The 16403-nt window shown below is 41.1% G+C and overlaps 1 protein-coding gene across 2 annotated transcripts in view; it reads left to right on the top strand.

Moving 5' to 3' along the window:
- Nucleotides 1–14527, top strand: part of LOC101470995 (CXADR-like membrane protein) — a 112890-nt gene extending 98363 nt beyond the window's left edge. For both annotated transcript variants that reach the window (XM_076888850.1, XM_076888851.1), the window contains 4 exons: nucleotides 1786–1953; nucleotides 2680–2802; nucleotides 6066–6207; nucleotides 13377–14527. In XM_076888850.1, coding sequence (XP_076744965.1) covers nucleotides 1786–1953; nucleotides 2680–2802; nucleotides 6066–6207; nucleotides 13377–13704 — 761 coding nt within the window. In that variant the 3' untranslated portion in view covers nucleotides 13705–14527. The remainder of the gene's footprint in view (nucleotides 1–1785; nucleotides 1954–2679; nucleotides 2803–6065; nucleotides 6208–13376) is intronic.
- The last annotated feature ends 1876 nt before the right edge of the window (nucleotides 14528–16403 follow it).

Below are 16403 nucleotides of genomic sequence, written 5' to 3'. Positions count from 1 at the left end.
GCTGCTGCTAGTGGTTCAATAAAAATTGTAAACAGTGAAGGGGAGAGTGGGCATTCCTGCCTGGTGCCCCTCAGGAGACAGAAGCTGGAGGATGTTTGGTCATTTGTTCTGACACAAGCTGTTGGGGAATTGTATAATATTTTTAACCAGTTAATGAAAGAGGATCCAAAACCAAATTTGTGTAAAGTTGCAAATAGAAATTTCCAGTTAACTCTGTCAAATGCTTTCTCTGCATCTAAAGAAAATATTGTAGTTTCGATGTTTTTACTGTATGAGTAGTCTATCAAATTAAGTAATCTACCTGTATTTGTTGATGAGTGCCTACCTTTTATGAAACCAGTTTAGTCAGGATGAAGTAAGAGGGGGGTTATTTTCTCCAGTCTCTTTGAGAGAGCTTTGCAGATTATTTTAAGGTCTACATGTATAAGGGATATTGGACGATAGCTTGAGGGATATACAGGGTCTTTGCCTGGTTTTAGCAGGAGATTAATGTTTGCAGAATTCATATTTGATGGAAGTCTGCCCTTTTCTTTGATTTCCAACAACGTTCTGCAAAAAAAATGGTGCTAGAATCGTCCAGAATTCTTTGTAGAATTCTGCAGGAAAGCCGTCTGGACCTGGAGCCTTATTATTGGGCATACTTATCAGGGCTTCCTGGAGTTCACCTGGTGTCAGTGGTGAATCCAGTGCCATTGCTTGAGTGTCTAATAATTTTGGAGGAGTTATGTTGTCCAAAAACTGATCAATTTTGTTTTTAGATGGGTTTATTTGAGCCAGGCCAGCTACTAGGTGGCATAGGGGGCTGCCCTGCCGCCTCCCCCAGTTGTGCAGAGATAAATCGAGGCGCTCAAGCTGCCTGGGCGATGGCAGCAGATCCATCCTGTGGTCTCCATGGGCAGCCCGCAATGAACAGTTCCAGGATCTCCTGCTCCATGATGCGAGCCTCCCCTTGAGCGGACCTGGGTTACAGCCACAGCCTCGCTGAGTTGACTAGCGTAGGGGAAAGGCTAGTCCTTCGGCCCCATCCGACCCTCCCAGAACCGCCAGCGATAGTCCTGTGGTACAAGGCCCTGTTGGACATCTGCAAAGCTGCTGCTCACACGCGGGCAGGCTGAGAGCCACTGCATGGGCTTTGCCAGACAGCAGCGGGAGCAGAATCAGCACTTACTCCTCCTCCAACCAATGGTACACAACCGCCATGGCCCGCAAGACCTCCAGGAAGGCGGGGGGTGGTCGTCTCCCTCCCCCATACAGTAGAGGGACACTGGCGGGGGCCAGCCCAAGCTACCAGACTTCCCAAAAGCCCCATCCAGTGCTCAGATTGGTCCTGCAGTTGTTCCAGCTGGTGGCTAAACACCACCTCCTGCTCCTACTGCATACCCACCAGCTCACCCACCATCCAGGCCAGCGCCTCCACTGGCAGGGCCGGTCTTGGTTCTGCCAGTGGAGGCGCTGGGTTTTGGCACCACTGTGGAAATGATGTACCCGCCAACAGCGTTTGCAGTTGCACACGTTTTTATTTGCACTGTTTTTAACTGGACAACTTTTCATCTGCCCTGCTTGTAGCCCTAGGTCCCACCTCAGGTCCCAGCACATCTTTTATCGAGGAGGCATGACTAGATGATGGAGCTCAAGTTTGAGTCAGCCTCACACCTGAGGCTGATTCCGCACCCTGAACCCTCTGCTCCACCCCTCCCCTGCAGCTGAGCCACAAACCACACCCTGCCACATGACTCAACAGCATTTTGAGAATGTCTGTGTGTCTGTCTGACTGTATGTCCACAGTGAAGCCATCTGAGCCACAGTGCTGGATGGAGGGCAAATTCTTGGAAGGCAGTGATGTTAAGATGAGCTGCAAGTCCGCTGATGGCTCTGATCCTATCCATTACAAATGGGAAAAAGTACTGGACGAAGGCAAATATGTAGACAAGCTGCCTCCACTGACACTGATAGGTAAGTCTGTCAGATGTACCTAGGGCTTTTTAAAACAAAAATTTAAACCTTGAAACGAAGCAAAAAAGAACAAAACACACACATCATTGTGATGTGGTAGGGCATCATAATGAAAACATAAAAAGTGTGTTGTACAGCTCTCTCCATGCCCAAAATATATATACCTCGATCTGGTCAACTTTGACCTCTGTTTATCCAACCTCGGTACTCACGTCCCCCAAGGTCAAGTGTATTGTTCTGGAATTTGAAGATGATCTATAAAAAATTGCAGGTAATATAAACTGTTTAATGATTTTCACATTTGGTGTTACTGACCTTCAACCAATTTTCAAAAAAATTCTACCATGATGCCAAATCTGAAAAATGCTAAACTGTGGACACTAGATGCTGTGCATGCTAACATAAAGACAAACAAACAGAACCGATTACATACTCGTTTTACTGCATAGTCATGTTTCAGCTCTTAAATAAATGAAGACTTCTGACTAATCTAAGTTATTCTGTTCTCCTTTTATCTTTTTCAAGTACATTTAGCTTGCATAAAGAATCTGTCAAAAGTATTTACTTTTTAAAAACAGCAAAGATTTGTACAAAGGCCATGGCTATTTCTTTATGTTAACTCATCTTTAGGTACATTTATTTCAATAGAAATCAACTCTTTTTCAAACAACACCATAAAACAGTAGTGCACTCTTAGATGCTGTCTTGTCATTCTTGGTACATCAGATTTCAAAACCCCAGAGATTGTGGCACTGAGGAATTTGACCAAGGACGATGCCGGACTCTACAAATGCACAGCCAGCAATGATGTGGGAGAAGAGAGCTGCACAGTGGAAGTCAAGATACACTGTGAGTGAAGAACTTTTTTTGAACACTGAATAAGTTAACAATTGCTGCTTTTGATTTGCAAAATAAAATCCCCTCTTCATGTCATTGTAGAGCTCATCTGCAAATTATTTTCATACACACTGCCTGAAGTGCTATAGTGAAACTGTAGGTGAACGTGACATTCTTTTAAATTGCAGATCACAACATCTCTCAAAATTTGTGGTCTGTCTGTGCTTCTCAACCTTAAGTTCACTGCTTCTTAAGTGGAATCTCAGTTATTTTCCTAAAATCATTGATCATTTTTCTTTTAGCAAAAATGTGGATGAAATTTGTTGAAGTGGATGGGAAGACAGTCTTTTCTCTATAGTTCAAAATAATACATTGCATTGTAAACTCACACTTGAAGGGGCTTTCTACACTCATTATTGATCAGATCCATCAATTAACACTAGACTCCATATATGATAGTGTTTTTTTGTTGATTCTGAGTGGAAAGGTGGTGCATTGGTTCACCCTATCACCTTGCATTAGTGGTTTAAATTTAGATTGGCTGGGGCTTTGGTGTGACAAAGCCTCCCTCAAACTTTAATGTAATGCAAATGGACTTATTCTTATACAGTGCTTTTCTATGCTCTTTCTATGTAAATGCTTTCTATCTAAATCCTACTTCGGAGAGCAACATGGGGTTAGTATCTTGCCCAAGGACATTTGGCATGCAGACTGGAGCAGACAGGGATCAAAACACAACTGAAGACAATGAGGGAATAACTATGGGCAGAAACATCATGAGATATTGTGTGTAGGTATTTGAGGTAAAAAATGAATTTCATCCATTATGAATATGAATATTGTGAGAAAACCTGGAACAACTTAAGTGCTTGTCAGTACTTTCCCGGATCTGCTGTACCAATCCATTCTTTTCCTCATACCACTAGCAATGCAGCTCTTTTGATTTGAACATAATAAAAACCCTCAGTGGCCACATGGGAAATGTTCTGGCACAGGACATAAACTACTCTCCCAGTCCTCCCTCTGACTTTGAGTCAGCACTGTCATCTGTGGGACATATTTGTCCTACATATATTACACGCTTGACAGTGGCTTGTGCAGTAGCCTGGAGTTGGTCTCCAGCAGTGTTGTTCAAATTACTTGAATAAAGTAATTAGTTACTTAGTCACTTTTTAAAGAGTCAAACTCAAAGTAATGTCAGTATTTCCCAACATTAAATGCTGCATGGTGCTGCTCTATCCCGCGCCCCATGTTTTCTATTCTTGATCTACACATGTGTCTGTTGGTGCCATGGACGTTGGAAAGTAACAGTAATCTAATTACCTTTTTGCAATAGCAATCCCTTACATTAAAAAGTAATTGGATTATGTGTTACTGCCCATCTCTGGTCTCCAGTATTGTCTTCCAGTGCACTGAGTTCCTAAGGAACATTACTAGTGTACTTTAAGCCTTGTATAGTGCCAAGCATTCCTATACCTGTGAGATCTGATTGAAATGACCTCCTCAACATGTCTTGAAGTTCCCCTGAGGCCTGGTAATGAACTAATCATTTGATTCAGGAGTGTTGATCCAGGGTGAGATCTAAAACCTGCAGGACACCGTCCCTCGAGGCCTGGATTTGGACACCCCGATCTAAAGGATAAAGATCACTCTTTCAAGGATGTCAGTGTTCACATTTTAGACAGACAAGACAGATAGTTTGACAGAGAAGTGAAAGAGGCCTTCTATGTCCACTGTGAACAGCCATCTTTCAACAGAGGAGGTGGCTTATCACACCAACTGCTTGCCACCTACAATGCAGTTTTGAGATCCCTTTCCCAAGGTGCCTCAAGCCCTACTTACATCTTGCGTCAGTTGATCTCAATGGGTCACATGATATAGGGTGAGGGAAGGTTTGTTCTGCTGATGAACTCTGCTGTTAATGACTTGCAGCTTTTTTAACATCTTGGCTCATGTGACAAGGCACATCATCAATAGTGGTTCAACGACCTTCTTAATGGACCACCCCCACTAGGGTTTTAAATATCTGAGACTTTCCACCATTTGGTTTTATAACTGAAGAAGCTTTCAGATGAGAGGTGAAGTGTCTTCAAGAAACTTTAAAAAGTCCAGTTTCGTTCTTTTCCAAGCTCATCAGACAATATAGGAGAAATCTGCTCTCTCTTTCTAGTTGCTGTCAGTACTCCTGCTGCAGCATCAGCATTTTAGATCAAGTGACGGCTTTTCAGTCAGTTTTTAGAACAACCTGATAATAATGAACTAAAGTAATCCAGTCTAGAAGATCTAACTGGATGAAGAGGATTTTTAGCATCATTTTAAGACTGGATTTTTCTAAGTTTAGATATTGTGCAAATGGAAGAGAGCATATCTGTTTAATATTTTTTGAGCCTTTGTGTTTTATGCAGCAGCAGGTGGACACAATCACACAGGTGCGTGGGCCAAGAGCGAGAGCCCGTAACGAGCTCCACCCAGGCAGAGAGGAGGAGAAAAAAAAAAGAACAACAACAACAAAACCTGTAGCCAGCGTGAGCCAGCCAGAGAGACACGGGGACCGTGACAGAACCAGTGCCAGCCAAACAATTTATCAAAGAACCCATTTTAAATGGAATCTTTAGACACCTTGTTACTAGCAGCCTGGTGCAAAACACACCTTGAAACAACAACAAGGTGATTTAAAAAGACAGCCAAAAATCTGTTACAGCTCAATATGGTGTGCTGTGTGTCTTTAAAATAATTTGAGGGAAACTGGACAAGTGGAAGACAAAAGAGGTGGCAGGCCTTTAACAAACTACAAACTTTCCAATTGGTAGACAATGCACTCTTCCTCCTGAGCCACAACCACCTCTTAGAATAAGTATTTGCATTTATATTTGCACATACTTCAGTAAATCACTGAACATATTTCCAACTTTTCAATAAATAAAAAGTGATGACTCAAGACTTTCGCACAATACTATAGTCGACAACTTGGAACTTCTGGAATAGCATTATTTAAAACAATTTTAAAATGTATTGATTTTCAAGGTTCAATTATTTTATATTATAGCTATAATATATAATAGCTGAAGGGATAAATTGGGGGTTTTTTTTATCTGGCTTTAGCTTTTATAATACTGGGGTGTGTTATATAGGTTTCTGAAAATGATAAAGACGGGGAGACAAGTATTTTACTGAAACTTGCATGCAACTGAAAAATAGCAATGGTGAATTTGATGCATTGGTGGTTGTAGCATAATAGTGTGTCTTACATCAATATTTTTTGTTATTTTTGGTAGATGTGAAGGGAATTGGTGTGGTAGCAGGTGTAGTGGTTGGTGTGTCCTTCGCCATTCTGCTTATCTTACTCATCATCTGGTTGGTATTCTGCAAAAAGGACATGGAAAAAAATGAAGAGGAGGAGACGCCCAATGAAATCAGGTAGACAATGCCTAGAATATTTCTTTGCACATGATAACTACCCATGACAAAAAACTTTACTTTTACAGTTTTATTCAATATATTAATATAATTGCTGCATGTTATACAATCATTCATTTCATCGTTTCAGCCATCTCATTACCAGAATCACTGAAATATATGTATAACCTGTATACCTGTAGGACTGCCTTTCTGATCCATCAATGTTTCTGCATGAAATAAAAACTTCAAATAGATGAATCCCAAAATGATAGTTTCAATTTATGGCTGTATTGGTTATAACAGCAGTTACTTTTTCTCACTTTTTACACAAACTGATTGTATTAGTTTGAATTGAAATAATTCAGACTGTTGTGGAATTTTTCTATTAATTAACCAGTTACAGAACAAGAAAGTTGAAAGTATTCATTACTGATCAGAAGACTTAGAACACTCTAATCCTTCCAGTTATTTATTGCAATTCAAGTCGTTCAAATCCAATGAATCCAGCTTGAAATGGTACAAAGGTAAGTGTTGAACTGCCAGAGGTTAAAAAAAGGTAAGGTTACCCAACACTAAAAAATAATGTACATTTCAGAAAAATGGCCTTTTTCAGGGAACACAACATGGTTTTAACAATTTAAATCTGTTCTCCAACAATGGAGGTTGATCCAGTCGTGAAAGCTGGTGCTACTAATTCCTACAGGTCTTCCAACTTCTCTGGATTACTTCCAGCTCCCTCTGTCTGCATAAAAGCAGTGTTGGAGCACACTGATGTACCCTCGTGAGCATCACTTGAACAGTACTGTACTGCAGAAAGTAGTGTGTTGTACAGAAATGGTGAGAAAAAGGCAATTAACAATGGAAGAGAGACAGACCATCATAACATTTATAAATGTAGGTCTGTCCTACAGAGAAGCTGCAAAGAAAGTCAAGGTGTCAGCGAGTACAGTTTCCTTCACCATCAAAGACACTCAGAAACACCCCAGTTTCCACAAAGCGCAAGATACCACAATAAAACCATTCAGGAGCTGAAATAATCGACTTGTACCTTTGGCTTAATCGTTGCCCAGCATATCTGAAATGTCTCCGCCAAAGAAAGCCTCGAACCTAGGCAAGAATAAGACCATCGACAAATGGTCGAGCATCGAGCTTGATGCTAATGATAGTTGCACCAGCAGGGCTTTGGCTGAGCCTAAAGTTGTCACTCCGGATGACAAGAGTGAAATGTATAAGATATGCCAGGAAATATGTAAGACAATATCTGAATCAATCCTGGAAAAACTTGATGAGCAGTTTGATGCTTTTGAGGCCAAGTTCCAGTTGGTGCTATCCGTACAGACTGACTTACAGAACCGCATGGAAGGTCAGGAAATTAGCGGTCAACGCCCCGGGAATAGCGAATGGGAATGCTTGAAGCCAAATGCGAGGACCTGGCAAAGCTTGTAAATCAGATTCAACCCAAACTATTGGATTTGGAGGCCTGTACTCGGAGACTTAATATAAAAATTGTTGGCATAAAACAGCGCTCAGAAGATAGGGAGGCCGAAGGAGTTTATTTCCAACCTCATCCCCGAATTATTGGGTGAGCAACACTTCCCACATCCACTTAAGGTCGACCACGCTCATCGATCCCTATGGCCTAGGCTGGCAGCTGGACAGAAACCGCATACCACCATCGCCCGAATACATCACTTTCAGACGAAAGAGCTTATTCTATGCCTCGCCAGGATGCAACCGATGGAGTACAAGGGGAATAAAGTTCTGATCTTCCCAGACTACACCAGCGAAGTAATGAGCTAGCACTGTTCCTTCCGGAATGTGATGCAAGCCCTGAGAGAAGATGGAATTAAATTCCAGCTATGGTACCCAACAAAGCTGTGTGTGCACTAGAAAGATGAGGATGTTCCGGAGGTTTTCAATGATCCAGAACAAGCAGAGGTGGCTCGCCAGCGTTACATATAGTGCTACAGAGAAGGAGTAACTTGCCTATCAGCTGTGATTGCATGTCTTCTTTTTTCTTTTTTTTCTCTCTTTTTGTCTAATAAGGTGAGCGAGCTTTTAGTTTGTGTTGTGCCTCACGCTGTGGACTATCAAACAGACTGCACTGTGTTGTTGCTAATTTCTGACTTTTTAAAAAATATTTTGTTTTCTTTATCTGTATGCTAACTGTCAATCCACAGTTTGCATACAAACTAGCGCTGATCAGCTTTTCCAGAAAGCACATAGTTCAGTAAGATCATCTGGTAATGTGTCATAGTTATATATATATAATTATATTAGTTAAGTAAGTGCAATAGAATACAAATAGAATACATGCATCTAAGCCACAAAACAAAACAATACCCCAGCGCCTATCACCCGCCCACACCGCTGCTCCCAAAAATGACATGCATCTATCCCTAGTAAACCAAACCGAGGCTGCTGGGCAAATTGTGAACCTCACTTAAAGGAATCACAATGCCCGGATGATACGGATGATAAAGGATTCAGAAAGTTTATTCATGCAGGCCCATATGACAGAGAATGTGCATCTTTTTTGTTTTCATATTTTAATTTATATTTAATTGTGTTGTGGTTTGCAGTGTTTTGTGTTGTTTCACTTTAAATTTGTTTAAAAGGTAAAAGCTGAAAATTTAAATAGATAAAAGTTGAAATGTGAATAGTTGGTTTTTGTATAATATGATTTATTTATTACATTTTATGTGGAGTGAATAAATATATGAGTATATTTACAAGCCAGGAAGTACCAACGACCAGATTTAAATTATTTGAATATATCTGAGTGCTTGTATACAAATACACAAACAATACACATATGCTTTCAATTGTGTAATTTAAGTGATCTAGGTAGCTCTGTTTTGGAAATTCAGTTAACGCTAGAAATGTGTTTTGGAGTTTGTACGTGCTTTGTCTCTAGGGGCCACCGTATATATTTATATATAAACATATATAAATAAAACCACTTTTTTTTTACATTAGTAATTCCTTTTGTGCATAATTTTATATTTTTGTTAATAATAAATTAATTAAAGCAACAAAACAACCTGAAGAGCCGGTTGGGAGCTGAAAGAGCCGGTTCTCTAAAAAGAGCCGGAAATCCCATCACTAATAACAACGATTCTAATATAATGTGGCTGGAGATCTTAACTGTTATCTTGACCCCTTCTTAGATAGATCATCCACGTGACTAGCACACCATTGTTTTTCTTGTGACATTACCAATAAGTTTGATGTGTCACATGGCCCTCTTCCTATTGAAAAAACTAAAGTTGTATCCAAGATGGCCGACTTCTAAATGGCCACCATGGTCACCACCCATCTTGATGAGTTTGCCCCCTCACATATACTAATGTGCCACAAACAGGACTTTAATATCACCAACCATTCCCATTTTATTACGGTGTATCCATATAAATGGCCCACCCTGTACTTTATGGGAAGCACTGAAGACTGTTTTGAGGGGTGCGATAATTTCTTACACTTCAGCTCTTAAAAGAGAAAGAGAGAAACATCTGTCGGAAATCAATAGCTTTCCTGTCCTGGAAAGAATGTATCAAACCTCTAAATCGTCTATGGATTATAAAGAGATACTGAAATTAAAATATGAATATAATGGCATTATGAGTGGCCTAGTCAGCAATTTACTCTGGAATTTGCGACAAAAGCTTTTTTGAGTTTGGAGATAAACCTGGTACGCTGCTTGCACGACAGCTTAAGGGTGTTCAAGAGCAATATGCTGTCATGGTCTCCTTGCCTGCCCGGCCTGCCCTGACAACAATCACCTGTCATTACCGGGAGCACTATTTGAGGCTGGAACACAGATCCTCTCGTCGCTGGATGATTGTACTACTGACGTTAGTGTTCTCACAGCTCTTGTGGACTTGTGCTTCGTGATTTGTGATTAGTTTGTGACTTCCCTTCTCTTCTGCTTCAGACCTTCCCCCCCCCCCCCCCGGACCTGCGACCTCCCTGCCGTGTGAACGTGTGTGAGTGTGGGCAAGAAGACGTGAGTGAGTGTGAGAGAGCTACCCTGTGATTCCCTGGAGTTTTGGATTCCCTTCACTGTATATATTGTGCACTGGAGCCGTAATAAACTGTATTTTGGAGACATCTAACCGCTCTGCGCTTGAGTCCCTACAACCAGATCAAGACATATGCGGCATCAAATCTAAAACAGGAACTCTGCTAACTAACCCTATTGATATAAACTGTTGTTTCAGTGAGGTCTATAGTGATTTATATTCTCTTAAGCATGTCTTGCAATCCGATCTTAATGGTTTCTTCAACTCTCTCCCACTACCTAAACTGAGGAGCTCTGACCAGGATTATCTCGATTCTGAGTTTACTCTTCAGGAAGTTGTCCAGGCTATAAATTCATTCCCTAATGGCAAAACAGTGGGACCCGACGGTTTTGGTTCAGAGTTCTATAAGACATTTTGTGACATTCTTGCACCACTTGTGCTTAGGATGCTGCGCAACTCAAAAAATGAAGGAAAATTGTCTAAAACTTTGTGGAAAACCAATATTGCTCTCAGTTTGAAAAAGTGAAGAGATGGGACTAACCCTGCTAATTTTAGGCCGATAGCGCTTCAAAATTTTAGTAGTAAGAAAATTACAAAATCTTGGCGACTAGATTAAATAAACATTTGGCATCCATTATTCATCCTTACCAGACGGGGTTCATCCCTGGTAGACTTTCCTATTTTGACATTAGGCGATTACTCAATATAATTTATTCCGACTATAAAAATTGTAAGGGAGCCTCTGTTTTGGCCCTGTATGCACATCAGGTCAAGTGGCCTTACATGTTTGAGTCAGATTTGGATTTGGTGAATCTTTCATTTCTTGGGTGAAATTGATTTACACAGAACCAATGTGCTGAACAATCAGTTCCTTTGCTCCTCAGCTTGATCACCTTTCGGTAAACTATCATCAACTGTTCAAAGAGTGAGTTTATGCCTCTTTCCAACAATAGCTCATCAGAATTTATGTTGCAAGATCCATTTAAAGTAGTTAAGAATCCTCTACCCTACCTTGGCCTGACCATACTGAGTATGTGTCAGGGCTAAAGCAAAGCATTGAATATTGGAAAACACTGCCCTTGTCAATGATTGGACGCATCAATTCAATCAAGATGATTTCAAACTCTTCCCATTTATCATACAATGGCCTTTTTCAAAGATCTGGACGCAATCATTCAGTCCCATATTTGGAATGGCAAAAGGGCCAGAATCTCTAAAGTGCATTTGCAGAAATCCAAGAGAGATGGAGGGCTTGGCCTGCCAATTTTTAAAAACTACTACTGGGCTGCTAATATCAGAGCGTTAGTGTTCTGGCAGCAGGACTCCCTGGATTACCAGGCATCGACTCCCCTATTGTGGATTAGAATGGAAGCCGTATCAGTCAACAATTCTTCCCTGTGTTCCCTATGTTATTCACCAAGCTTGGAAAATTAGATTCTTATAAATGTCTGGGTTTTGTATTAAAACAAACTATTAGAATCTTGAATCATGTTATAAGTTTTTTAGCACTGCCAGACACTTCCATACAGACACCAATATGTTTTAATCACGATTTTATGCCTCCTTGGCAAGATAACATTTATCACGGCTGGAGAGAAAAGGGTTTAGTGTCTATTAAGGATATGTATATTGATAACAAATTCTCTCCTTTTAGCCAACTAAAAGAAAATATAATCTGCCACATTCACATTTTTATAGGCATTTGCAGGTCAGGCGATATGTCCAATCCAAGTTTAAAGAGTTTGCAACTCTACCGTCAGAACATGGCATCTACGAAATACTCAAGAGCCAACCTGATTCCAGACATCACAAAAATTGTACAGTTATTTGGTGATTCTATCATGGTGCATACTGCTGGGATTTGGCAGGCTTGGGAGAATGAATCGGGGATGAAGGTGTCTGAATCTATGTGGAGTAAGTGTCTGTCTAAAATCCATTCTTGCTCCCTGAAGAGTAGACGCCAATTAATTCAATTTAAAATCCTCCACCAATTACACTACTCTAAGATCAGACTGCATAAGATTTATCCTTCTATCTCCCCAATGTGTGACAGGTGTAGATTGGCAGAAGGTACGTTGTTGTTGTATGAAACCTCTACAACCTGAACTTGAGCTTGTAATTTTTGGATGTTCTCCAGCGTCAGAGCTACTCCTGGTTACAGTGCAACGGCTATTGGAACTAGGTTTGATTGCTGCCAAGAGGTTAATCCTGAGGGAATGGAAGTCCCCCACTCCTCCTTTCTTTCAGTTGTGGGTAACAGACATGATGTCCATAATACAAATGTGGTGTTTTGTGAAGTGCATGTTTGTCTGAATTAATTGTTTTTTCTGTAACACATCTGAGCCTGTTTGTTATTGTTTGTTTGGAGTTTGTTTTTGTTTTATATTTTTAAAAATTTAAAATTAAATTATCCAAAAAAAAAAAACCAAACAAAAAAAAAAAAAAAAAAAAAAACACGGAGGAGGAAGTGTGATGGTCTGGGGCTTTTTGCTGGATCCAGGGTCGGTGACTCGTACAGAGTGAGAGGCACCCTGAACCAAAACAGCTACCACAGCACTCTGCAGCTCCATGCAGTAGCCTCTGGTATGGACCTAGCTAGTCAGGAGTTCATCCTACAGCAAGATGATGACCCAAAACTTGAAAACATGGAGTGTCCAGCACAGTCTCCAGACTTAAACCCCATCGAGTTGGTTTTAGATGAACTTTTTTTAAAATCATTTTTATCATTAACTTGGTTTCCCTGGGTCTTTTCCCGTGTGTTATGAATAAATCTTCTTTTTTTGGTACCGGTACTGGTTTTATTTTGGTGAATTTATCCATGACACCTTAAATAAACACCTTAAATGTTGTTGGACATAAACTGGTCCGTGGCGCAAAAAAGGTTGGGGACCGCTGGTTTAGAACACATTTTGGTCTACAAATTGATTCCATGAATTTTTTCTTTTGACTCCAGTTGCTTATTTGTACTATGCTTCATTACAGAGTGCAATGTGACAGTAAACTTCATAATTTTCAATAAAAAACTGGAAAAATTGGGGTGTTTTAAAACTTTTGACTGGTACTTTTCTACTAAAAGTATACTTTCTACTTTACTAAAGCTAAACTTTCATGATCAATTTCAGTTTCGTCCTGCCAGTAAATCATGCAGCTATGTTCTCATTTCAGGGAGGATGCAGAAGCTCCCAAAGCCAAACTAGTGAAGCCCAACTCCCTCTCCTCATCTCGCTCTGGCAGTTCCCATTCGGGCACCTCCTCCACCCAGTCCATGGTGCACAACTTGGGACCTAAATGTCAGCATGCCTTTGTTCCTGCTGTGGCTGCCCTTAACGAGAACTGCCAGGCTTTCCCACAGTCTCCACCTGAATGCCATCAGAAGATTCCCAAGATCCCTGAACATCTTTTGCACCCACTTCCATGTCTACCTCTCACTCCAAACCCAGTCACTGCTGTTATGATCAAACCAGCTCAAACCAGGGCCTTCCAAGCCGTGTAGAAGAAAAATCCAGTTCCTCAACTTACTCCATTCACACTGTGACAAAACACTTTCAGCAACTTAACTTTTGAAGAATTTCTGCAATATAAAAACAGTTTTGTTCTGGTGTCATTTATTTGTACACAGTTACCTCTGTAGGTTTTAGAGAGAGATTGTTAGATTGTTAAAAGTATATTTCAGTATACTTTTAACAACCTAACAATCTCACATACATCTGTTAACACCTGTAGTTTTACTTTCTGACAAAAGTTTAGGTTTTTACAGATTTGGATATGATGCACAGTCTCAGAGGTACTTATTGAAAGTTTTTAATTCAGGTTCATGGACCAGTTCTTACCATTGTTCACTTTTACATGAAAATGCAAAAATACCTGCAACACAGTCTGATTGCAGTTTGTAAAATACTGTTGGCCACAAACTAATTTGTGGCCATGGACGTTAAATATTGTATTTTTTAGTTGGATCAAGCTCCACTGCAGAAAGAACTATGTAGTGGTGCTTGCATAAGTCACAGGACCTAAAAACTTCCGTCTGAGAGTTTTTTTTGTTTGCTTTGTGTGGGACCACCAGGGGACTCCACTCACATCCAGTGAGAAGGGAAGAGGGAGGGGTAATGTTTTTGGGTTGTAGGAGGTGTTTTCTGCCTTGTGAGTTCAGTTGTGTGAAGCTGAAATTAAAGTTGGAGTAAAACGTGATGAGGTCTTGTGTCATCCTTACGTACCTCCACATTGGTGACCCCTGAGACGAACATGCTGAGGCCCGAAGAGGAAACCGGCCCTTTCCCAGAAGCATCTGTGGCTGCCAGACTCCCACCTCTGCCTGCACCTGCGTTTGCTTTGGTAGTTAAAGTACAGGACTTTTGGCTTCACGACCCTCCTTCAATTTTCGTGCATGTCGAAGCTCAGTTTGCTCTTTGTGGAATTTTATCTGACGACATGAAAAACATGTGGTGGCCTCATTGGCCTCATTGGACTCCGCTGTCCAATGACCCTCCTCCAGAATCCCCCTGGCCAAAGGAAATACACCGCTCTCAAGGCGCTGCTGCTCAGTGTCCTTGAGCAGTGTGGACTATGATTATTGTTATTATGTGTGTTTTTGGTGGTTTTCTCTCCTTTTTTGTCCTCCTTCTCCCTGTGTGCTCCCGGATGTTTTGGGTCGCTGAGGGGGACTGCGAACTGGAAGTGTTCCCGCACTGGAAGCTGCCACACCTGCTGCTCGTTAGCCTTCACCAGCTGCAGCCGATTGCCTCATCAAGAGCGTCCTATTTAAGAAGGTGGCCGAGCTCCAGTCAGCACGGGATTATTCTATAGCAAACTTGTAAAGTACCTCCGTTGATGAGTGTTTATGTGAACGACATCGCTACTGTGGGTTTCCTGCTGAGCTGTGTGTGTTTTGTGTCACCAGGAGTCGGGAGCGAGGAGCGTCGTCACGAGGGGAAATTGGGTTTTGGAGTCGTCACTTTTTCACTGTTTATGCACACGTGCACGGTATGGGATTCACAGAGGAATCACCACAGGAGCTACAGTGCTGGATTTGTACATAGTTGTTGTTTTTGTCCACTCACCATAAATAAATCCACTGTCCTTCACTATAAGAGTCTAGCGTTTGGGCCCTACTTTCCTCAACTCCACGGTCTGCCATCACTGACCGTGACAGTAGCATTCGATACTGTTGACCATAATATCCTATTAGAGTGATTAGAGCATGCTGTAGGTATTACAGGTACTGCACTGCAGTGGTTTGTATCATATCTATCTAATAGACTCCAGTTTGTGCATGTAAATGGAGAGTCCTCTTCACACACTGAGGTTAATTATGGAGTTCCACAGGGTTCAGTGCTAGGACCAATTCTGTTTACATTATACAAGCTTCCCTTAGGCAGCATCATTAGAAGACATAGCATACATTTACACTGCTATGCAGATGACACCCAGCTCTATCTGTCCATGAAGCCAGATAACACACACCAATGAGTTAAACTGCAGGAATGTCTTAAAGACATAAAGACCTGGATGGCCGCTAACTTTCTGCTTCTTAATTCAGATCAAACTGAGGTTATTGTACTCGGCCCTGAAAATCTTAGAAATATGGTGTCTAACCAGATTCTTACTCTGGATGGCGTTACCTTGGCCTCCAGTAACACTGTGAGGAACCTTGGAGTCATTTTTGACCAGGACATGTCCTTCAACGTACATATTAAACAAATATGTAAGACTGCTTTCTTCCATTTGTGCAACATCTCTAAAATTAGAAATATCCTGTCTCAGAGTGACGCTGAAAAACTAGTTCATGCATTTATTACTTCCAGGCTGGACGACTGTAATTCATTATTGTCAGGATGTCCAAAAAAACTCACTGAAAAGCCTTCAGCTAATCCAAAATGCTGCAGCAAGAGTCCTGACAGGGACTAGAAAGAGAGAGCAGATTTCTCCTGTATTGGCTTCCCTTCATTGGCTTCCTGTTAAATCCAGAATTCAAAATCCTGCTCCTCACATACAAGGTCTTAAATAATCAGGCCCCATCTTATCTTAATGACCTTGTAGTACCATATCACCCTATTAGAGCACTTCGCTCTCGCTCTGCAGGCCTACTTGTTGTTCCTAGAGTATTTAAAAGTAGAATGGGAGGCAGAGCCTTCAGTTTTCAGGCCCCTCTTCTGTGGAACCAGCTTCCAGTTTGGATTCAGGAGACAGACACTA

The sequence above is a fragment of the Maylandia zebra genome, linkage group LG10, assembly GCF_041146795.1.
Source record: "Maylandia zebra isolate NMK-2024a linkage group LG10, Mzebra_GT3a, whole genome shotgun sequence".
NCBI lineage: Eukaryota > Metazoa > Chordata > Actinopteri > Cichliformes > Cichlidae > Maylandia > Maylandia zebra.
Note: the sequence above shows the minus strand (reverse complement) of the source record. Positions and strands in the feature narration are given on the sequence as shown.